This window comes from Falco rusticolus, chromosome 1 (genome assembly GCF_015220075.1).
Source record: "Falco rusticolus isolate bFalRus1 chromosome 1, bFalRus1.pri, whole genome shotgun sequence".
Lineage (NCBI taxonomy): Eukaryota > Metazoa > Chordata > Aves > Falconiformes > Falconidae > Falco > Falco rusticolus.
This window is the reverse complement of record NC_051187.1, coordinates 74,903,644-74,927,716: the sequence shown is the minus strand read 5'-3', so window position 1 is coordinate 74,927,716 and position 24,073 is coordinate 74,903,644. Positions and strand designations below refer to the sequence as shown.

Sequence of the window (24,073 nt, the reverse complement as noted above, 5' to 3'; positions counted from 1 at the left end):
TAATGGTGAATGTTATATTCTGTTGTACAATCAGATTTGTATTAGTAGATTTATCATAGAAGGTGGGACTATATGCTGTCTAAAAACATTGAGTGCTTCCGATAAGCCTGCTAGCACTTTTTTTTCTTCTCCTCTTTACCATAATGGCCATAAGAAATAAAAAATTCAACCTGGAAATTCTAGTAAAGTTTATGCTGCCACTCAACATACCACCAGGCTTTGTAATTGAAAGTAAGGATGGTTGATACAAATTTCTTAGTTTTTCATTCATGTAATAAAATTGCGTTATAGCTTCATAGGAAAAGGCTACTACATCCAGGATGTGGAATCTGTTACTTGTGCTCCATTTCATTTTATAGGGCTTCAGTGTTGCATGGAACTACAGAAACAAGGCGTTTTAGACCAACAGATAAAACGAGTATGTTCTGAGAGTAAAATAAGGCAATGCATTTAGTCTGTAGGTTTGCTGAAATGAGAAGTCTAGATTTTCCAGTGTGTACCCTCAGATCTAGGTGATTTCAATACTGAGGTGTAGCGACATCTCCTCTCACCCCAAATGCTAAGGCTACTAGCAGTAATCATCGAGAGTAATGCTTGCTGCAATAGACAAAAATTATGTTACACTAAAAATGGAAAAAAAACCCTTTTATAGTCTGTCAGAATCTTTCATGACCTTATCAACTCTCTGTTTGTCCCAGGTGAGGGTTGGTTAGTACAGTTCCACCTTTTTGCCCATTAGCAAAGGACTTTGTGTTGTGACTGTTGTAAGAAACTACCAAATTTCACTTAGTTTCATTCCAGCAACGCTGCCTAATAGATTTTCTGCCATGTGCGTTGCATACACTTTGTATTTGTGATGTAAAAAACCCCAGTCATACTATTATTTTGTAAAAAGAAACTCTGTTTTCAGTTTAACAGAAGAGGAAGTTTTAAAGGTGAAAGTATCTGACCATTGTGTCTCAGTGGACATTTTTGTGTTGACTGTTTTCAAACCAGATTGCTTAAGTCAGCCCTTATTGTATGTATGTCCTCTGCCTCAGAGCACACGCTCCAAACCAGGCAGAAAGCACACATCTTTAAACTGCCATTGGTCAAATAAACACATTTAATTTTCCTTGAAAGGTCATTTTTAAATCTAAAGGGAATATTCACTATGTTATAATCCCTGGACTTGACTTTGCAAAAAATAGTGGCTCTTCAGGAGTCACCCCATTTTCTTCTGTTTCATGCATTTAAAAGGAGTAGGTTTCTTTTGCCTTCATTTGTTACTTCCAGCTCTTACTTTTGTTTTTGACAATGTGTGCTTTTATTTCTGGCTCTGTGTGTCATATTTCATCATAGCTCTCTGTTGAAATCTCGCTCACAATTATTTTCTTATTTGTTTGCACACCATTTGATTCCTTTGTTACTGTATTTGTTTCCTGATTTTCTGCCAGCACATATTACAGTATTAATAGTTGCTTGTTTATTTAAATGCTTAGAAAACTTTAGCTGCAGGAAGGATAAATTGGTTGCCCACAAATATCTAGTTAGTTGTTTTACTGTCTTTCTATAGCAGATGTCTGGCTTATTCGTTTTGTTGCTGTTTGATTTGTCTTATAAGGCAGAAATTAAAAGGGCACTCCATGTGAAGTTCTAATCTATATAATTAATTTTTCCTTTTTCTTTTTTCCCCCCTCTCTTGTCCAGCTCTGGCTTTTTGCACTTCTTCCTTTTCTTGACTCCATTCATATCATTAATTAGTGTTTATAATGGCTACTAATTAAAGCAATAAAAACATGCATGCAGTCATTAAAGCTACCCTTTTTTTTATTTTCTAAAGTGCAAATTCCTCAAATCAGTTTAAATAAAAGGAAGATCATGTTCAATTACTTAAACTTCATCAAAAGACACAGTTCACCTAATTTGATGCAGTGCAACTAAATATAACTAAACAAAGTTACGTTAGTAAAACTTTCTATTTAGGCAATGGGTTTTATTTTCCTTCTCTGTTTTTCTATCGTTAGGCATTTTTGTCTGCCTCCTCTGTACTTATTGATGTCGTATTCATGTCAGACAGATGCTTGAGTTGCTTATTGCAGAAACAGCATTTGAATCATTATGAAGGGGACTGGAGAACATACAGGGCAAAAAAGAAAAAAACCACTTCAAACTGGTTTAGATATCATGGCTTTCAGTGTCTGCACTGCTGCTATACAGTTATACAGTGCATTCAACAATCTGCATTCCATTGGTATAACATTAGAGCTGCAGGCATTTGAAATTGTTATGTGTTTCTGTGGCAAAAAACTATAATTTCAGGATGTTCTGGTTCTAATGCTGATGTGCCAAAGAGTAAAACATGCTGTTAAAAACATGAGGTCATATTAACCCTCTCTGTGCAGCATATATGTATATATATATAGCATACGGTGTTTTGTTTACGCTATTTTGAGCACTTTCAAGGAGAATGTTTTGCATCCTAGTAGATTTAATTGTTGGTTTAGGGGGGTGGGGTGTTTATTCCCACTATTAAGTGGGGGGGTTTGTTTTATTACCCTGCATAAGGGTCCCATTCTTCCAAGTACATGGTAGGTCTTATGTCTCTGGTATCTAACATTTGTTCTGAAAATAGTTGCTGCTTTAACCAGGATGTATCTTATGATCTTTTGGGGTTTTTCGTTCTTTACCTTAGACCATGATCTTCTGCTCTGGTTTTTATTCTCTCTTAAATCAGTTCTTCCCTTCCTTTGCTCTTTGGTGTTGCTTTTGTTTTTTCACCTCTATGCCACAGTGAGCTTTACATCTACTCATGCAGTCAGGTATCTGCTTGATATTTATCAAGTAATCTTGACCAGTCTCCTTATGATAAATTCTCTTCCCAGTATTAAGCTTTCATGTTTTAATTCTGATTGATAGCTTTAAAATTTTCATCTGAAAGTTGCTTGTGAGATAGCTCCCCGGTGGGGAAGGTACCTCATGTTTACCTTTCTCTCGTGTTGAGTACATCATGCCAGTGCATGGGCAGAATACTGAAGTACTGATGAAAGATATTTCAGTAACATTGACTCGTCTGTAACGCAGAGCAGAACTGTGGACCAGTGGTATGGCATCTGTAATCAGGTGTTCCTAATCCAAATGAAAACTGGAAAACATACCATCACCTCTGTCCTCGACGTGACAGACTGTTCACAGAATTCAGGTAGGAGCTGTGAAACAGTGGTGTGGCAGATTGCAGTAGCATTTTTCCCTAACCTTGAGTGAAAATTGTATACAAACCAGTATCCATATTACAATAGATACTCCTATTTCTACATATGCGTATCTGCTGAAACACAAGTATTTTCTATCCAGTTCTTTTGTTATTTCTCCCCTGCAATGCAGTGCATCTAGATACTGTGGCCCAACCTGGGCAATCTAGTTGTTATGGCAAAAGACACAGAAGTGACAGTGACTTCTTCACTGTGAACAGGTTGGTGAGACACAGTAAACTGCTTAATGGACACTGAATCTTAACACAGAGCTGCTTAGGAATTCTTACAACTTAATCAGTAAACTCGTAGAGAATTTGTACGTGTTTACGTGTTGACATGGTGTTGGTTTAGTTACTTGATGGTTCCTTCTTGCCCTACATACAGCAATGTCCGTGTGTAGATTAGCAGAAGATTGTGAAGAATATGGCCCCTATGAAAACTCTTAACATCTTTGAAATGTTCATGTGCCACAAGGTGTTGAAAACCTGACGTTGCCCGTCAAATACACCTTAAAAAATTGGGGGTGGGGCGTGAAGCAGTCCCCATTTTATTCTTTCTAGCAGATTGTGCCAAGTCAAGTCAGAACTCCAGTTCATTTTTCAAAATAGTGTTTTAATGGATTTTGTCTTCGGAGCTTTTCTGATTCATCAGTTTACCAAAAAAGCACAGTCTCTTTCCTCCCACTGGTAGTTAACATGATCTTATCTCAGTGTATTTAAGGTGATGGGTTACTGAAGTGTGCTCTCACTACAAAGTGCTTGTGAACATAAATCTGTCAATAAATATAAGATGTCTCAGCATGTGTTTCATAATCTTGCTTTTTAAGATTGTCTCACAGCTTGCTGGGTGCTCAGTTGTATTTATAGTCACTTGATAATTTCAAAATGGAGACTGTGTTGCTTTCTTGAGCAGCCTTGGAGATAACACCATAGTTTTCAGCCCTTTCTTTTTGGAGGCCCTTTGGACTTGACTACTGGCTGAAACCTTAGACTTGATGCAGCAGTATACAGTGGTGGTACGTCTCAGTACAGATGCTGTTTCCTTTTATTTCAGTCAACCCTTTTCTTTCCTCTTGTGTGTGTGTGCTAAGTATTTGCCTTAGATTTTTTTGGTTTGTTTCTCTGTTCTCTCCCTATTTGCACACTATATATTTTCTTTTCTGTGGATGCATACCATCAAAAAGGTACCCACTATATAAAGTTGCTGGTTCCTATGAGTTTGAGGTTTTATAGAGATAGAGATAGTGCTTTGACAATTGAGTAATACATTGCGGAGAGAGGTAGCCTATTATAGTAAATAGGTGAGTTAGCTAGAAGACAGGAATGGACTGTTGTATTTTCAGGTATCTGGTATTGCCTTGGAAAGTTCACTTCACTGAGTCTCTTCATTCTCATTTGTATGGGGAGGCCAAGCTTTCTTACGTCCATGTGAGCCTTGAGTTTGACTGAGTCTCCTAGTTCATTCTCCTTTATGGACAGGGATAAGAGGAGGAGGCCAAGACCAGAAGCTTCTATCTCCTGAACACTTCAGATTTGGTACTCTGGCTTATGAATGATTACTGTCTTTTTAGAAACTTCTGGCTTTTAAGCACCTTAATTTTCTTTCTTCCTCTTTTTCAGTTATATATCTGTCATTGTATAATAGAATAATTTGGTTTAGAGTATAGAATTCAGAGTTTAGCTTTGTAGTGGTAAATAAGGTTAAATTTTATTTTTTTTTTCTGATATGGTCTGATAATTTCCTATTGATATCATTGGGGAGACTCTAGAAGAAGACCTTGTATGCAGGTGATGTAATAGCTGGAAGTGCCATGTAATAGTTTATCATAATACATATGGGAATTAGAGAAATTATCTGTTAGGTTGTATTTCTTTTGATAAAGATTCCTTCTACTAGATACTCACATCTTTTTCACAACTTCTGTTAAATTTATGTGGCTGTTACAGGTGTTCCCACAGGAAACTATTTGAATCTATTGTGATGTGAAGAATTTTCTAGGTTTTTAGGCTATGATTTTTATCTTGATGTTATATTGTGAAGCATATCAGTGTTTCCTCATGAACTTCAAGTTCTTTTCCTTGCTTTTTGAAAATATGGCAGACACTGATGCTCTTTTAGCTCTTGCTTAACTGAGCTGTAAATATTTAATTATTTTAATCTTGAAGTTCTTTATGTGTTATCAGTTTTTGAGGGTCTGCATGCAGGAATGTTTCATGCAACCTAGTAAATACTCTTAGTCTATAGGAAACACTGTTTTTTTCTGAACACAATGTCATTTTTTTAGCTATGCTGTCATATAAAAATGTTTCCCGGTTTTTGCTTTTTTTCTCCTCTGCTATTCCCAGACTTTCTATATGAAAAACTCACATTTTTTGTGTGCTGTCGTCTTGTTGGCCTCACAATGTCGTAACAGTTTCTCATGACTGCTCTTATTGTTAAAAATGTTTCTTACATTTAACTTCAGGTTCTTTAATCTGAAAAGTCTTTAACTTTTATCTTACTGATTGACATCTATCTTGAGTAAAATTAAAATATGCAGAAATCTGAATGCTTTGTTCAAAACGCTTAAGTGAGTATGATTAAGTTGTAAGGAGTAGCCCATCAAGTAAAATCTTATGACTGCATACAAAGCTGTCTGAATTAAAAAACCAGAAACTCAACTTTCATTTGCAATAGCTGTGTTCTGATTTTCATTAAATAAATTATGTTTTACTCTTGTTTAAACTCAAGATTAATTTCTATGGTTACAGCAGATATAAATCTCTAGATTGCTTCTAAAAGGGATTGTTTATTCAGAACAGGACTGACAGTCTCTCCTTAAGAGAACCTATTACTTAATTTTATTTTTCTAAGTTTAAATGCTTAAAAATATTTGTAATGATACCCCAAAGGCATCATAAAAATGTAAAAATAATTATATTCTAAAATTACCAAAATTACAGGAAATGGACATTTAAAAAATCTTACTGAGATTCGTGGCTGAGAAAAAGTGAGAAAGGAAAAGTGCCTTTACTTTACAACTTAATTCTTGTTAGGAGTTTTTGCTTTCAGTGATTAAAAATATACTTTGGAATTGGCAGCATTACTCAGATGCGAAAGAATAGCATTGATTTCCCTTTTAATAACAGCTAAAGCTTACTGCTCCCAAATTCTGAAAGCACTTTCTCGGGAGAAATTTCTACATGACTATCTACATGGATTTTTTCAAGTAGAAATTATTCTCAGCCATGATTGGAGGGGACACCAGTTTTTTCACAGGCCAAATCAGTTGGCAGATAACCCTAGGTAGATCAAAACCAACACGAACAGCATGTTGTGGTAAACAAATGCAGGGGTCCAGAGACACTTTTTCATGCCACATCATATGTTACCTTGGGAAGCGAATGGTTATTTGGTAAACTTACTAGAAATATGAAAGATCAATGTACTGTAGGGGAAGGATTTTTCTCAGACGTTACGGCTGGACTTTGGTAATATCAGAAGATTCTGGAGTGGGGACAAGGTAAGGTGCTTTTGTTCTCAGTGATGCTTTTAGGCCAGCTTATGCTCTGATGAACTTCTAGCCCTTCCTGTAGTAGTTGAGAACCTGATGTGCTTTGCCTTGATTCCATTCTGTAAGACACTTAGGTTCCTTACAAAGGGGCAGGGTGGGGGGAATGAGATAATATTAGCAAACTGGATTTCAGACTCTGTTAGTATCCGTGTCTGGTCCAAGAGTTATTAAAGGGATTATAATTTTTTTTTGCTACTGTTGTTTTCCTCACCTCAGTTTAGCCAAAATTTTTGCTGTTATAAGGAATAATGGAGAAGAGTTATTCTTCTCGGGGGTGGAGGAAGGAACTTTTTGTTTTGTTATGCTTCCTAGGTGCTGTAATAGAAAAATAGTAGCTTGCTCAGAAAATGCAGCAAAGCAGTCTGTTTGAAGTGGGTTGGAATGGAAGAGGTCCATGTGTCCGATCAAGAAACTCTGTCTAGATTTACCTAAGATGTGAATAGCCTCTATCAGTGCATCATTCTGGATTAGATTTAAGGACTTAGAGTGACCAGAGCCCAGCGAGTTCCTAAGATGTAGGGCAAATGATCCAGGTCTTGGGGTTTCCTGTTAAATGAGGAGGAGGAGAAAAAAAAAAGGTGGGGTGGGGGCTTTGTCTTAATTTTTCTGCCAAAACCATAAAGCACTTGGATGAAAATCTTAATGTGTTCAGATTTAACTTCGTTCCAGTATATTTATTTATTTGCTTGTGTGCCTGATCTGTATGTGTTCCTTAGATAAGGAATCATAAATTTCTCATTTTCAGCTGGGTGTTTTCTTGGTCCAGTTTAGTGTTTTAGTGAAGGAGAAACTTATTTGGCGTAAATGCTAGAGCAACCACTAAAGTAATGTTTCATCTACATAATTCAAATGAAGGTGTTGAAAGATAATGGCACGATTTTTGCGCTAAGAACACTGTTACACCAATGACGAAAGTCCAGAAAAAATAGACACGGAAGCAGAATGATGCTTGTCCCCATGAATCATATTTGACAGAGCATTAGGATTTTGAGACAGTGCTGTGCCAGTTCATGCTGCATCATGTATAGGTGTATTAGTATAAATACACTGAAACGTAGAACTCTGAATGAGAAAGGCTTGGCAGAGGAATGAGGGACTGCCGCGTCCAGGCCGGCTGCGGCTTCAGCAGAAAGCTCGTCAGCACAGCTGGTGCCCCGTGATGGCTTCTGCTGAAGCAGATTCGATGTAGTCCCAGAGTAAAGCACACGTAACTCTCTCTGAATTGCACTGCAAACACTTGGATTCTGAATTTCATACTGATGGTCAGATAAAGTAACCTTTTGTTACTGTATATCTGTTAAATGAGACTGGAAATCTATACTGTAAAGCATCTATGAGTCAAGAAAACATAGTGCTAAATGAGTTCAGACTATGAGAATGAGGGACAAACAAAATACGTCTTACAGAAAGACACAAGCAAGGTTGAATGCAGTCACCAAAAGGCTGTAAATGGAGCGTTTTGAACAGCAATAGTAAAGGCCAATTACTGCAAATATGTATTTTGGCCAATTTACTTTTATCTCTCAACCAAAACATTCCCCACAATTGTTGTGGGTTTTGTACTTTAGACAGTGAGGTTTTGGATGACTGTGTGAAAGTATAAACGTTAAAGAAAGTTATGATTAGAGTTGGACAATAAACAAGAAAAAGGGAAATAGTAAGTTTTATTAAAATCAGATGTTGCTTGCTTTTTTTTTTTTGTTCAAAGTATTTGTTGCCACAGAGAATAAATGAAGACTGGTTACTAAAAACATTTAGCGTGACATTACATTGTAGAAAGCCTACTGTTAATTTTTTCTGGGGGTCACTTCATGTTGTTGTTGACTCCACATACTATTTTCAGAGTATTTAGCTGTGCTTCTGTATGTGCAGGTATCAAACCAGTGTGTTCCCCCAAGATCTAAGAAAATAGTGACAAAATTAACGCAAATACCTTCATCTTAAATTCTACGTGTATTGCAGTTTTCTGGTTCAGAATTGAAATTCAGTGTTTATAAGTAAATGTCCTGTAAAGACAGATTTTTAAAAAAAAATATTTATAAATGCTTGAAATACAAAGCATTAAAATGATTTTAAGAATATACAATATGCTTTAGGATGATTTCAATCTTAAAAAAAACCCCTTACATAGCTTCAGAGTAATTTTTCTGTACAGTTGGAGTTTGTTATCAGTACCATACACATTTTTAAAAAATACAACAACCCCACACCCAAATAACACCCCAGTAAACCTTCATCCAGTGATATTACTGAGTAGTTTCAGTCTTCACTGTGGTCAGTGGGGAACTGGAGCTTTCGAGCTCTTAGGTTTTACATTTGCTTTACTTCTATCAGATTGTGTCACAAAATTCCAAAAATAATCTCTTCATCATGCAGTTGACCAAATCTTATACCAGCTGTGGATTATTTTTAAGGAAAGCATGGTAAGATGAAATGTGAAGCTTTTAGGCTGATAGTGAGTTATTTACAACCAAATTTTCCACTTAGTGTAATAAACAGTGAATAAAAAATGAAAACAACCAAGTGCAGATCTAAAGTGCACTTTAGAGGCTATTTCCAATGTGAACTGACAGTAGCAAAAATCAATGAGACACAGTTTTTAAGCCATTGGTAGTATTTACAAATATATGCTAATTAAAACCCAAAAAGTATTTAATTTAAAGGCAAATTATTTTTTTCTTTATGGTGCAAGACAGTGATTTTTTTTACTGTTTCCTTTCTGCCAGTTTGATATTAAGTAACAGGAAACATTTTCTGCTCCAGACCAGTTAGGAAATCACTTTTGCTTCTTAATGAAGTTTAGAGGTTTCTTAATTGGTTTCCTAATGATCACCAAATACTGCCAGTGGTATTCTGCAAACAGGTTTATCTTCCAATATCCCATAATGGCTAATGCAAATTTTTGCAGTGATTCCTTAAAATTTTACTTTGGTTTTAGAAAAAAATATCATTTTTTTAAATTAGAAAAATACAGATAATATTACACATTTTATTTTTAAAATCTTTTGCAAGTTTTGAACTATCTTTATCCTGAAGAGTCAAAATGCCTCAGTCTTAATTTTCATGGCTTTTAATTCAATTGAATCAATTTTTAAATTCTCCCATTTTATTAATACAACACCTCCATTCTTAGTTATATTAATTCCTTTGCTCTGAATGCAAGACTACTAATAAATTGCAATTAAAATGCTTCCTTGCCCGTTGCTGCTGCTGTAACATACATGCTGATGTAAAGCAGAAACTGAACAAAGTCACAATTTTCCTGAGATTAGAGGTAGCCAGGCTGGCTGTCTCCTGGACTCCTGCTACCCGCTTCCAGTGTCAGGCCACCCCCACGCCACGGTTTAGATATTATTTGCTCCTTTGGGTCTCAGATTACAAGAGCAATTGATCTGTGTGACCTATTTTAGAAACTTTCACGTTTGCTGGGGAAACCTAAACCAAATGTATGCCCTCAAGAGACAAATCAGCTGAAAACTGGACAGTTGACGTTTGGAGGCAGCCACAGCGCCTCTGCAATGAATTCTGGTAGGACAGCACCACCTCATGGCCTACTAAGAAGTCACCATCCACACCCTTCTAAATAACACTTTTCACACTGTTAAATTCAGAGCCGAAGCTCCAGCTCTGAATTTAATCTTTGGTTTAACTTAGTTGGTTTGATCTTTGTTGCTCATCACTGTATTGGAGAATTATAAAATTTTGTCTTCAGAAGGTTCCAGTTTCTGAATTGTAGAATCTGGGTAAGAGTATTTTAAAGACCAAAACCTTGTCTGTTCTTAGGCAACATCCTGCAGGAGTCTGCGCAAATTCAATGGGCTGACAGTGTTTAAAATATAACCTAGAAGGGAGCTGTGTGGGACCTGGCCTTTCATGCGTTGTGTTTTTAAAAGTTCATAATCTTATGTAATCAAAGGTAGTTTGTAGTGGGAAACCTGTCCATAGGAGCTATTTCTGCATCAAAACTTTTCTAACTAGTGTTTCCAAACTGTAATAGTTCGGGTAAGAGCCCAAGCTCTTGGTTTTAAAATTTATTTAATATAAATCAAGGTTTTGTTTATAGTATTTATTGTTTGAGTTTTCTTTCAGATTTCTCAAAACGCTTGCCTTCATTACATGCATTAACTGTGGAAAATTTCCTCTTTTATTTTTTTTTAAATAGTTTAGACATTGGAAACTTTTTTTTGTAATAATAACAAGTTTATGTCCTTACACCAATTACTGTACCTCCTCATAGTATTGAGACCGTATTTTTTTGGTCAGAAACATGCAGTCCCTGTACATCACCTAATGTCTTAGTGAAATTCTTAATTTCTTCTGAAATAGGCAGTGGAAATGTTTGGGTTGCCTGTTTGGAATCAAAAATATGCTAGGTGTCTAGATATTAATATTATAACAATCTTAAACTTTCTGCTGTTTGCAGAGGGGGTTGTAGAATGTAGTTATCTTTGTGTATATGTAGATGGAATCTATTTAGGGAAGATACTTGTAGATGAGGCTTTTTGGACATACTGAAAAATCAAATGTAAAACTTTTTTCTTTTTTTTTAATTTTATGGGTAATAAGACACTTCCATCAGCCGTGCTTGTCAGTGCTGCCGAATCAACAGTAAATGCCATGTCTCTTAAAACTTTTGCAAGAGCCTTTCTGTGATGTTTTGGTTTTAAGTATTTTTAAAGTGTCCTTTAAAGTACATTTTCTAAAAATTGAGAGTGACTATGTAGTGCAAAGTGTAACAGTCAATTTTATAAGGTAGTATACTTATTGTTCGGGTAGAAGAGTAAACTTGGTAAAATGCTACATTTGTTCAATGAAAATGATTATTCAGCACTGTGGAGTTCTCTCTACAATATGTCACGGGAACCTACTCCAATCGTTTTAATCGTAAACAATGCTGCTGCTTCTTGCAGTGGGTTAAACGTATGCAAATTGGAACCTACTGTTTCATGAGTGATCAATTCTTTGTTGGGAGTGGAGAGAAATGCTGTATGTATTGCTAAGATACTGAAGAAAACGTAGTGTCTTCATTCAGAAGTATATGCATCTTTTGAAGGTGCTGCTTTGGAGGGAATGCTTTCCTGTTTCTCTTCTTATTTAAAAATATAGCCTGCTCCAAAATCCTAAGAAAAATTTTTAAATAGAGGAACATCTACCATTTCTAGTGAAGGCCCCAAGTATAAATAGAGCTGTGCATGCCACCTGTGGTAGCAGATGGCAGCCATTCACAGCTTCCTTTTATGTTGGACCTGCATTATATGCAATATTTGCTTTTATGTTTTAATAAGAGTTGTTTAAAAAAATCTACAGTGGCAAAAAAACCCAAATACATGCATTAAAGAGGTAGTCTACATTGAAGAAACTTCGTGAAGTGCAAACTGGAACCTAAAGTAACTCAAAAAAACTTAGATTACAGCCTTTTATGTGAATTCATAGTTTTTTACTTGTGTGATGCTGACACTTTTGTTGCCACCCAGTGGAAAACTGCTGCAGCTTCACTTAAGAGAATAAATTGCTTTTTCATGATCAGAGCTACACTTGGCAATTTTAAAATAACATCTGGAGTCTCTAGCTTCATTACCTGAGCTTAGGAGGTTATCATGTCAAGTTTCTTAAGTTGTAACTAAATATACCTCCTTTCATGGCAGACGCATCTTATAGGAAGTTCCCTACTGGTGCTATCCAGCTTCTGCTCTCTCTTGTGCTGATACAGGTATTTGTGGAGCTGAAATGAAAGCAACTGATTTTTATATTTGTTCTTAAGCATTATTAACCCCTATTTCCAGAAGAGTAATGTGAAAAATAAAAAAGTCATTTCAGTGTTCTGGTGTGTGGCATTGACCCTCAAGGGAGTGCCAGTGGGAAAGGGAAGAGAAGAGGAAGAGCCTGGAGTTTCCTAAGTAGTTTTCATCATCAGAAAGAATGTAACTTTCTGTATTCTGGTAGTGAGCAGAAGCTTGAGAACATGCCATTAGTATAATGATATAACATATGTTGGCAATATTGGGAGGAAGGTTATTTTTTTTCCCATGATTCTCATAAACATGTCAGTTATATCAGGAAATTCAGTAGTGTTCTTCCCCATAAGGTACATTAAGACTAAATGTAGTGCAAGAGTGTTGTAACTGCGAAGGGCATTTCTCTAAGCCTTCTTATCCCATCAGGGGGAAAAAAAAAAAAAAAAAAAAAAAAAGGGAAAGAATTTCATCATTTCAGGGTTGAAAGAGAGGCTTATTTCTCAACTCCAGACTTTCAGAGAAGAAAGCTGATTTCCAGAGGCAGGAGAATGGGGACCATGACAAGAGGCCAATACTCAGATGTGTTTGTGCTTCATCTTCAAATTGCTCTCATCTATCCTTTTGACAACTGTCTCAACTGGTAGTATAATTGTTTTGAAAACAGGCATATACAGTAAATAGGAAGTTGCAGTTTGATGGATGGGTAAACGGAGTGGAACAAATAGATATGCTGAAATGCAAGTAGGTTTTAAAGTTATTCTAGGTCTGCTTGAAAGACTAATTAGAAAAGATACAAAAAAATTAGCTCAGAGGCAGTAAAAAGCAGTGGGGAGAGAGAAACTGACTGACCAATAAAACTGTTGCAGAAGGGAAGGCTTTGTATAGATAAAGTCAGGTTTGGGAAAATTCACAAGTTAACTAATGGTATTAAAAATCCCCAACGTTAAAATATGCTTTAGCTATGTAAATAAAAAGAGGATTAGCAAAAAAGTGGTTTTGTCATGCAGCTGGAGTGTAGATTAGGAATAGTTTAGGCATGGTCTCCAGGCTAAATTAATAAGCAAAAAGTCATGGACCAGCAGGGTAAAAGCAAGGTACATACTGGGAACCAGAGCTTGGAATTGGAAATTTGTACAAAGTCTTAGAACTGTAATGCAGTCATATTGTGATTTTCAGATAGTCTGTGGGTTGAGTTCAGACACAGCAGATTTGGGAAAGCTCAGGTTCTGAAGGCAGCTGTTTTTAATGAAAATGCATTGAATTGAAGATGGTACCATTTGATCAGAGGGAAGCAAATGTATTGACTATAATTAAGTCAGCAGAGGGAAACTAATAGTGACATCAGCAATGTTTCTGTGTTGAAAAAAGTGTTGGGCTGAAGATTGCTTAATAGTGAAATTACTTTTTGCATTCCCCAAAATAAGCACAATACTAAACAAGATGAGTTTTCAAATTAATTCCAGGGTAAGATGGATTGGTAAAATTTACTGATGAGGGGATACTGAGAGGCAGAAGGAGGAGCATGATACGTTACAGCAAGTGCTGAATGACTCTGGGGTCTGGAAGTTGTGGAGAGAATAAAGAAATTAAGCAGAAGAATGGGTATTTAGAACCAAACCAAAGAGTAAGCTTGAAACTAACCAATGAAAATGGTGGAAGAAAAGATATTTCCAGCTGAGTTACAAAGTAACTAGCACCAGCGAATACCCTTCTAGTCATCTGCATTGGAAAAGGATGGATGTAAACTGGAGCAACTGCAAAGTTATGGGTTAGGCAACTTCAGAACTATCTTGTGAGAAGAAACTAAAAGCTTGGGGTCATTTTTTTGGGGCTACAGAAGTTAGAGAGAGATAGGGTTATTGATGGAAAACTGAAACACATGCAGGGAAGCAGAGCTGTAAAGGGAAAGAACTACTTTGAAGCAAGAACAGATGGCTAAAAGTTGTTAATCAGTAAACCTGGCAATTTGATGGTTCTTACTCATAATAAGAGCAGTAGGATTATAATAAAACCATGCATTTGGAATAGGGAGATGCTTTATTGCCTTTAGGCTGGAACATAATAACTTTGCAGAGTATGTGGTGTGCCTCTGATAACCTCAGAATAATAGCAGGTTGATGACCCTAGAGATATCTTCGAGATTTATATTTGTATGATCAGGGATATCTCGTGTCTGCAGAAGCTTAAGCATTGTACCAAAAAAAAATATTTTAAAAATAAAATTCACATTCTTTTTAATGCTATTGAGACCTAATTAAAAAAAATGTTTAATTTTGTTGATATGGTAATGACAAATTGAATTTGAAGATATGCCAGTAGTACATGGTAAGAAAAGGCAAAAGAGAAATAGCAGTAGTGCAGGATTGCAGAAGATGCTGTTAGAATTTGAGGGGAAAGTAGGACAAGAAGTCTCACTTCTGATGCAAATCTTGGGAACTAAGAGCTTGATGCGAGTATGGGCATAATGGTGTCATTCTAAATTCATGAACATAGCTTTACAAATGAAGGAGAGGCAAAGTGGGGTCACTGCAATTCAAATACATGATGACAATTTTAGCCTAAATAGAATGCTCTTTGTGACTAGATGAATTAATTACTGTAAGACAGTGTTCTTGCTTGTCATTCTGATTCTTTCTGCTTGTTAATCACTCCTAAATTGTAGCTATTGCAGTAATATTAAGATTTATTACTTATAAAATTTTGCTAATCTATTTTCTAGTTTAGTGTTTGTTGACAAATTAATGTAGATGTTTTCAAATGAGTTTCTTATTTTACATTGCTACTCTTTGTCCTCTGTAGTACTTTCTTTCTGCTTATTAAGTGTTATTGTTCTACTGAAACACTGTATGACTGTTTTAAATGTTTTGCTTTCATAGTCAAGCTTGATTTACCTATTCAGCAAATCTCATGACATACCCAATCTGAGCTGAGAAAGAGATCACTATACAAAAAATAAGTTCCAGTGGTCATGAGAAGGAACATCTGTAGAATAGTTTAGCTTACCCTTTGTGCCTCATTGATCCTGTAGAGATTTCAGTGTTTCCCTTCTTACTGCATATGATGGTGCTAACGTACTTTAGGAAACTTGGTATATATTGGTGGTACTAACAGAACTCTGTTTGCTATGAATGGGATGAAATTTCCCTTGCTGTTAATCACATGGAAAACTTGAAACATGAAAACTGGGAAAATTCTTATCCAGTACAATGAATTGTAGTAAAATGAAAGAGCAAATAACAATAAGGAAATTTATTTGCACAAGGAAACACTTATTTTCAGTTGTACAGATCACTGCAGTCTTACTAAGTACGTTTTTTTCCCCTTCCCTCTTATTTTTTTCTAAGAGATGCTGATCTTTTGAAAAAAATAATTGGGGGAATTAATCTTCTATTTATCCAAAGTATTCTGTGTTCTTTCTCTGTGGTTTTTTTGTTTGTTTAATTACAAGGAACATTTGCATGAAAATAGGATTTTAAGACTTGAACAGCTTCTGATGCTTTTTCCCAGATACATGGAGTAAACCATTTGCTGTATTTGTAAACTAAAACAACTGTTGTTTTGTAAAATTCCATGCATGCATTTTTACACTGAATTATTAATCAATACTTCACAATATGCTTTAGAAAGGTTCTCCCTCCCTCCCCCTTGAAAATATATACCAGTAATGTACATAATTCTCCCCCTTCCTCCTCCCTCCCATCATGTCTCCTTCAAGACCTGCTAAGGAAGTCATATTGGTAATCATCTCATTTCTGTGGCCAGTTAAACTAGATTTCTGCAGTTCTTCTAGTCTCTGAAATAAGCAGCGTCTTATGCTACATCAGATCTTTTAGATCAGACTAACGTTTGCAAAAGTTCTTTCAGATTTTCAGGAGTTTTTTCATCTTTTTCAAAGGATCTTTGTAAAGACTTTTCATAAGGAAAGTCAAGTGGATTTATAGTAAAATGTATGTAATGTGAAGTAGAAATCTAGAAATAGAAATTTGGTAGGGATGTATGCTGTGGCAAAACTTACTAATGATTATCAGATGATAGAGGTACTACTTTAGTTTGGGCACAAACTGATCATTCTGTTATGGCAAAAATAGAAAAGAGAGGGATAGCATCTTGCTCTACAAGTTCTGATAACTGAACTTGAGTATTTGTTTCAGTAAAATGTTTTAAACTTTCTTGCATGATCTTCTAAAATGAATTAATTTTCTAAAGTGTACATTAGGTTCTGGATTTCCAGTTTAGATAATGTTTTGTGTTGTTATTATCATGTTTAATATTTTTAATGTTTGATATTGTAGTTATATTTAGTGTTTAGTTTATGCTTTTTGGATAGAAGATGTATTTTTACTACTTTTGTCTGAATTGTACCTTCATACAGCAGATCTTTTTAGCTTATTTTTATGTATTGACTGCTTGCAAGAAGTGAAAATTGTAATACAAAAGAGCAAATTTTATAATTCTAATTACAGAATAAATAATTTTACAAATTCATGTTTCAAGTGTGTAATACTGAACTTTAAACTTAAAAGTAATCAGTTATCAGACTGAAGTTTAATTATGATTTCTATTCTTTTAGATTTCTCATATTGGAAAGCTGAAAGATTTTCTTCTGCAACACAGAAAGGACTACATTAATGCTTACAGGTAAGTGTGCATTGTGTTTAAATAGATTTATTTATTTTCAGATTTAGAAAGTGAACTGATTAAAATTTTATAGGTATAATGACTAATAATAAAACATAGATTGCTTATTAATTGGCTTACTGTAAGCTACTTAAGATGAAGAATAGTGCTGTCACAAGAAAATGGTCCTACACAAAAGGAGACTCAGAATTTGAAGATTTCTGGCTCTTAGGTGTGCGTTCTGAAACAAAACAACCTGGCAGTCTTGAGTCCAGCACCTTTTAAGGACCTGCAGAGTAGGTGTCTGAACTGGTTCCTGAGACAGCAGGATAATAGTTTCAATGATCCAGGTTTTCCCTTTCACTCTGTGACATAAAACCTACCTGTTAACAGTAAGTATACAGTCAGTAGCATCAGTAGGTCCTAGAGGAGAATGATGCAAACTTCAGGTTCTGGAGTGTGAACTGCAGACATGAAAAGTGTGAAGGACACCTTTGAGAACATGTTGCCAGGGGACAGCAGCACAGGACTTGCTTTTCTGTGACAGAAACTGTAGGCTTCAGTCCTGGTAGCTGTTATTGTATGGAGAAAGTTTTGATTTTCTTCAGCCATTAAGAAACATTCAAAACTGCTGTATCTGCTTACTTGCGGATAGCTTTAGTAGTAGGATTTTTAGAAGATTAAAACAAGTTTACAGGTTGGTGTTTGAAAGGAAAAATAAGAGTATCTTATGATCTGCAGATTTAACTTTCTTAACAAATTATTAGAGTTATTCTAAGATCTAAATGTTACTGCAACTTGTATTTTGGTGGACTGAGTACAAACAATCATACCATTTGAGAAATGGAAAACTTGCTTTTTAATGAAGCTCTTGTTACGTGCAAACTTAGTAGTCGTATTAGAGGTTGCACAGTATTTAATTCCAGAAGTAGAAAATACTTCATAGGAAACTAACTTTTTAGCTAATTAACCATTTAACTAACTTTGCTGTTGTAAACAGAAGTTTAACAGTTCCAGTTTATTTCATATTGTAGGAATGGTTTTGTGACACACTTAACGACTGCTATAAATATTTATTTGAAAAAAATAGATATCCTGTCTGCACAGTGCAGACCCCACAACATCTAACTAATCATTCCTTTTCTTCCTTCTCAGTCTATAGGTATATCTAAGATAAATGAACAGTGCAAAATAATGTACATAGTGAGTGCTGTCTTTCAGGGAAGTATATTTGTGTGGGGAAATGTGCTCCCCAAAACTGCCTGGCCTTCGTCACACTGTCATTTGAAACAGGTTGATCTGCCACCCTGGTTATGCATAGGGAAAGAGATGTTCTCCAGGGTTTTGGGATGCCATTTTATTTTGAGATTGGTGGTTCAAAACCAAAACTTTTAAAATTCCAACCAGGTGAAAAATTGGAAGAATGCACAGTGTGTACAATAGAGACTGAAACCCAACTGGTATGCATTAAAGAACTGGGATACAATCTTTATAAAGATGCAAAGCATCCACTTTAAAGAGCATGTCAGCAAGTTGTTCTTGATGTGATAAAGGTGGATCACAGTGGCAACAATTAAATGTCTTTTTCTCACACTCATCTGAGAAGCACACAACCCACTTTTTTTGAGGGGCTAGGCGAGTGAGGTATATTCAAATGAAACTGTGCAGGTAAGCTTTCCCTTTTAAAGGATCTTCTGAAACCTCACGATTTCCTGTGTTGTATTTCTGCAGTCCCTCAACATAACTGCAGGACTGCATGGGGTGAGTCCTCCCTGTCTGCATTCCAATTCTGCCACAGCCCTGCCTAAAGCTAAGCAGTTGCTATGACCAAGGTAGAGAAAATGCAGTCTAAAGTCATCTTGGTTGAAGACGCTGAGTCCCAAGTCAATTTAATGCCTTTCTGCAAAAGGCCTCAGAGATACCAAACAGGAGTGTTATCCAGACAGATATCCACCCAGGAGAAGACAATAGGAACAGATGAGCCATCTGCTCTTCCTTAGGCTCGGTCAATATTGGAGGAACAGCCTTTCTGAGAAACAACTTCTAGGCCTGGAAGGGTCTGTCACAGTACTAGCAGTACTGTCTAATCAGTGATGTCAAAATGCGTCCCGAAGTAAGTTGTCAGAAGACTTCTGGCACCTTTTTTTTGTCTCCTTGAGATTTTAAAAGCAACATTTTGTTTCAAAAATGAAACAACAAAATCAAAAGATTTTGGCATGTAAGGCCGTGAGAGCTATTCACAGTCAGTGCCAGTGAAAATGAAGCTCGAGGGTGTCGATGTCAATTCTGTGTGGAAGGTGTACGAGGAGCTGCTTTTCCGAGCAGGAGCAGTGTTACACCTACGTGTTGGGCCTAGCTCTGCTTTTCAGTTCCTGTTGGAATAGGTCATGAACACCACTAGGTGGAGCCACCAATTTAATACTGAAATAACTGTGTTCGCTGTGTGAAAACTTCAGGGGACTGCACAGGCTGAGAAACTGCAAATAATTTCAGTAAGAGCAAATAGTCAGTAGCGGTTAAATTTTGGGTACTATTTGTGTGCATAAAATTGAAGTGATAAGTGGAGTAAAAATTTGTCCAAACTATTTTGGTTTCTGACAGTTTTTAATGTTCTTTTTGTAAAGTCTATTTTAAGCACTTACCATGGTAATCTCGGTGATTTTTCACCACCCTACACCTCAGTTATTAACAAAGGAGAGGAAAAAAAATATAAATTTCTTTTATTAAACAGTAAAATAATACTCCAGATCTCTCATGTGACTGCAGATGATCCTGTTGTTAAATTTAAAATAGATAGTACTGTCAAATTCCATACTAGATTGCTTTTACTGGCCTACTTTGTGGGTGCAAAGAGGATCATAGCATCTATGTTGTCAGTCTTACAGCCTTAGCAAATGCCTCACTCATTGAAGACAGCAGTTTTAATAACTTTTCAATAGTTAAGCTATGGGGAAATTTTTTAAACAATTTAATACAAAAAGGCTGTACTAGAATTTATGTAGGACGTTTAATTTTGTTCATTAAATTTGACTGCTCTGTATTTTGTTAATCCTGCTATTTGTTTTTCTAACTATAGCACCATGTGTTGGTAAGACTCAGCTTTTGAGTTATCAAGTTGAATTATTGTATGCCTTTTAAAACTTCTTCATAGTGTGCTACATACAGGCTCTTGATTGCTTCTTTGACCTTACTTTTGCAGACTATAAATTCTTTAATAATAGAATTTTTATTTTTAGCATGCATAAAATACCCTGCTACAGAGGGTATGTCTTTAATTCATTTTTAGAGGAAGATTTTTAGCAATGAGTAACGACAACTAGAGGAAGAGTTAATTGGAACAAAGGCCCTGACCCATTTTATCAAACTTTAAATATTTGACCGAAATACCTAAATTGAGTCCAAAAAGCTCAAGAATTAGTAATTGCTTATTTACCTTCTTTCTTCTTGATTTGACTGTCAGCTCTAAAATATGTGAATGGCAAAACATATGAAACTAGTGATGCAGCAATCTAAGCCTGCTGACTTACAGGCCATTGCACCTTCATTTGGTCCTGTTTATCAGGATTCATTTGCTTTCTCACACCAATTTTCGGTTTTCTGTGATAAGGAACTTTTCTGGTTTGTCTTCTTGCCTGTTTTATTCTGTCTACCATGATTCTCTCCTCTGGATAGAACTTCTGAGAGCTTCAGAGATGTGCTATCATCTTCCACTGACAGCATGAGTTGTGATGGAAAGAAACACGAAACCAGTTAGAAGACTGATTTAGAGGGACACATCTAGAAGCTCCTTATTCAGACTTCTTTCCAAATGTATGGTTGTTTCTTTTCATTTGGCTTCAAAATTGGGGGTTGTACTGGCAATAATAGTGACAACTTGGGCTTTCTCTGTGACACACATTTTAAGGAAAAGCAATAAACAATGAAAACTTGAGTGACTAGCAAAGACATGTTGTTATTGGTTACACCTACTAAGGGAAGGACCATTAACTTTATACGCATTATTGCTTTTATTTAACATTAAAGCCTTGTCTTAAAGAAAAGCAACTTAATTTTAATTATATTCTTGCTGGCTTTGTATACACATTTCAAACCTAATGAAGGCCTTTGGGTGTCATACTTATGATCAGTGAACACAGTCAGTGGCAGGGTACTTTATAAGAAACATGTAGCTAAATCATGGGACCCTGCATCATCACTGTCCCTGTTGATAGTAGCCCTCTGAGCTGTTGTTAACTGCAGTCTCTCTCCAAGAATCTTTGGAGAGAAGTAAAACTCAACAGTCAAGAAATGCTTTAGGACATCTCAGAGCATTTGAAAATGAATTAGTTTTTATTGCAAAATGCTCTGACAATACTGTAAAACAGCAACAGTAAACAGTATTTGGATATTTGTTCATATCTGGTTTATGTTTATCTCAAGGACTTCTTTACCAACTTGTTCAAGTAGGCTTATTAAGCTTCATAATGGTGTTTAGAAAGCATATATGGGGTGTAGTCCTTCAGGCAATGTGTAAGAAAAATAACCAAGGACTTCTTAGAACTGATGAACTTGAAGATAAGCTTACTAGATAATTACAAAAGTAATCTTCAATTGATGAATCAATATGGTAAACACCAGACATTAATATATTAGGAAATTACCCCTGCTAAATTATCACCTTTAAAGACTTTCCTAGCAATGTTGCATTTGGCTAACTAACTTTAGTGAGTTAGTGATGAATAATACCTTAAAAAAATAAAAAAAGGCAAAAGAAAAATATAAAGCCCGTTCCTGACTCTATATAAAGTCTGACTATCAGATTCTTCTCTCGTAAGTGATATGCTAAGACTTTATTGACTTTACTGGAATAATTTCTTATATGTTGGCATAGAAGAAGAATGGATAGTACTTTTCCTTTTTTCAGTTCTGTAGATACTTACCTGTGAGGGTAGGTGGCTATTTCTTTTGTCTGCCTTTGGCCATAAACTGTTTCCAGCAGAACAAGTTGGTCACTCTTCCTGGAAAGAAGGCAAAGACTCTTGATTCCTGAAGATGTAACAAGATGTGGGTGCTTTTTTTATTTTTACTTATTAAGCAGACTATGATCATTCCTTTCAGATGAGAATTGTTACTTACCTTCCCATTTTTAGTGTATGACTGCTACACATTCTATATATTCTTCTTCTTAGTCAGTTTGCTATAATGCATTCCTGCATTGCTTTCTGCACTGCACTGTGTGAGATCCTATCTTCAGTCTTTGGTAAATTGTCTGTTGTTTCGTCTGTGAACAGCTTCTGCCTTTGCCTTTCATCATTGGTTCCTTCATGTTTTTGCTTATTGAACCACCAAGGTAGTTTGTACGTTTCTGTTAAATGAAGTTCAAGGAACTAGCTGTAGTGCCCTGACACTTGGGGATTTAAAATGGTCCTCTTGGGATTCCTCCACAGCCTCTAGTTTCTCTGAAGGATCTTTCAAGGTTTAGAAGACCAGTAGTTATTCCTACTGCTTTAAGCAGACATTGGAAAGGAATTGAGAGAATTCTAGATTTTGACCACAGAACACTTCATACTTAAAAGGAAAATCTTTGAAAGACCTTTCCCTTTCCATCTGGGGTTATTAGACATGTAATTTATTGTCTTTTGCAACTGCAGAGATACTTGTGTAGTTCATCAGTGTAGTGTAGATTGGTTCTGAGTAGAAATAATGTTTTTTCCCCAGGAAATGCTGGATGGGTGGCTTCTGTGTTCATTACATGTTTCTGTGGTCCTTCTGTGCTGTTAAGTGTTTATAAACATTTCATATATTGTTTATTGCAAATGATATATTTAGGAAAAAAATGTAACAAATTATCTTTCTGTCTTAAAAAAGAATGTTGATGCCCAGTAGTTATGCCTCTTGCCCTAGCATTTGTCTACCTAGTAAAGCTGATGTGAGGTAGCAGTAAATCAGTTATGTTTGTCACCTAATAGAAAATCATTGAATGATTGCCCCATCTTTTGTGGAGTGTTCCTTTGGCTTAACCAATAAAAGAAAAGAAGTAGCCATTAAAGGACTCTAAAAAGTGTCTTGCCGGGTCCCATACAATGCCGGAATGCTTTCTTGCCTTGACTTAATTGCTTTTTTACAAGAAGCAAGGCTTTCTTTGTTGTACTAAGAGAGTAAAACATGTAGATGGTCTGTAAGGACTTTCTTCATGGAGGAGTGTGTAGTATTTTCTTGTTCTCCAGGGAATTCTTTTCAAATTATTTCTCTTCTTTTTTGATTATACTAAGTTCATATATCACTTTTTAGAAATACTAGTTCTTCATAGTAGCATTCTGGAATTTCTCAGCAATATTTTACAAAACAAAATACGAATTCAGGTATGCCTGTACTGCCTGTTCTAGTAGCTGAAGCTTCTCCACAGACTTAAAAAAAATCTGTTTAAATATTTTGTGGAATGTTCTGTCATTTGAGTAGACAAGTTGTTACCTTGGATTTGTCAGACAGCATTTGGATGGAAAAAGGCAGTAAATAAAAACACACAAAACATAATAAAACATGTTTAAATCTTGTTGTTAAATAAGAAGTAAAATAATTTAAATCATACTAGATGCCCAAGGGGAAGAAGTTTTAAAATGTCTGCTGTGTTTACAACTAAGATTATGCATACATGTACATACATGCATATACCTACACACTTGTGTGTGTGAGCGTTTATGTATATATTTGTAAGGCAATATCTGCAGGTGGTAAGTTGGGCACATCTCTGCTAAAACAGTACATATCAGTCTTTTAGAACTGATTTATTTCAGCTTATTGCTTCTCTCTCTTTTGTAATACGTTGTTGGAGGCAAATGAAGTTTGTCTGCTTGATCTGCTATCTTTTATTGAATCAGTAAGCAGAAAATATTTTGTACACCAGCAGAAAGAGTTACTAATTCCAAAACCTGATGTAACACCGTCATCAGCTCTGG

The 24,073-nt window shown here is 35.8% G+C and overlaps 1 protein-coding gene across 2 annotated transcripts in view; it reads left to right on the top strand.

The window, feature by feature from the left end:
• Window positions 1-24,073, top strand: part of STX18 (syntaxin 18) — a 70,483-nt gene that overhangs the window by 19,067 nt on the left and 27,343 nt on the right. For both annotated transcript variants that reach the window (XM_037384902.1, XM_037384911.1), the window contains exon 2: window positions 17,092-17,159. In XM_037384902.1, the coding sequence (XP_037240799.1) occupies window positions 17,092-17,159 (68 nt within the window). The remainder of the gene's footprint in view (window positions 1-17,091; window positions 17,160-24,073) is intronic.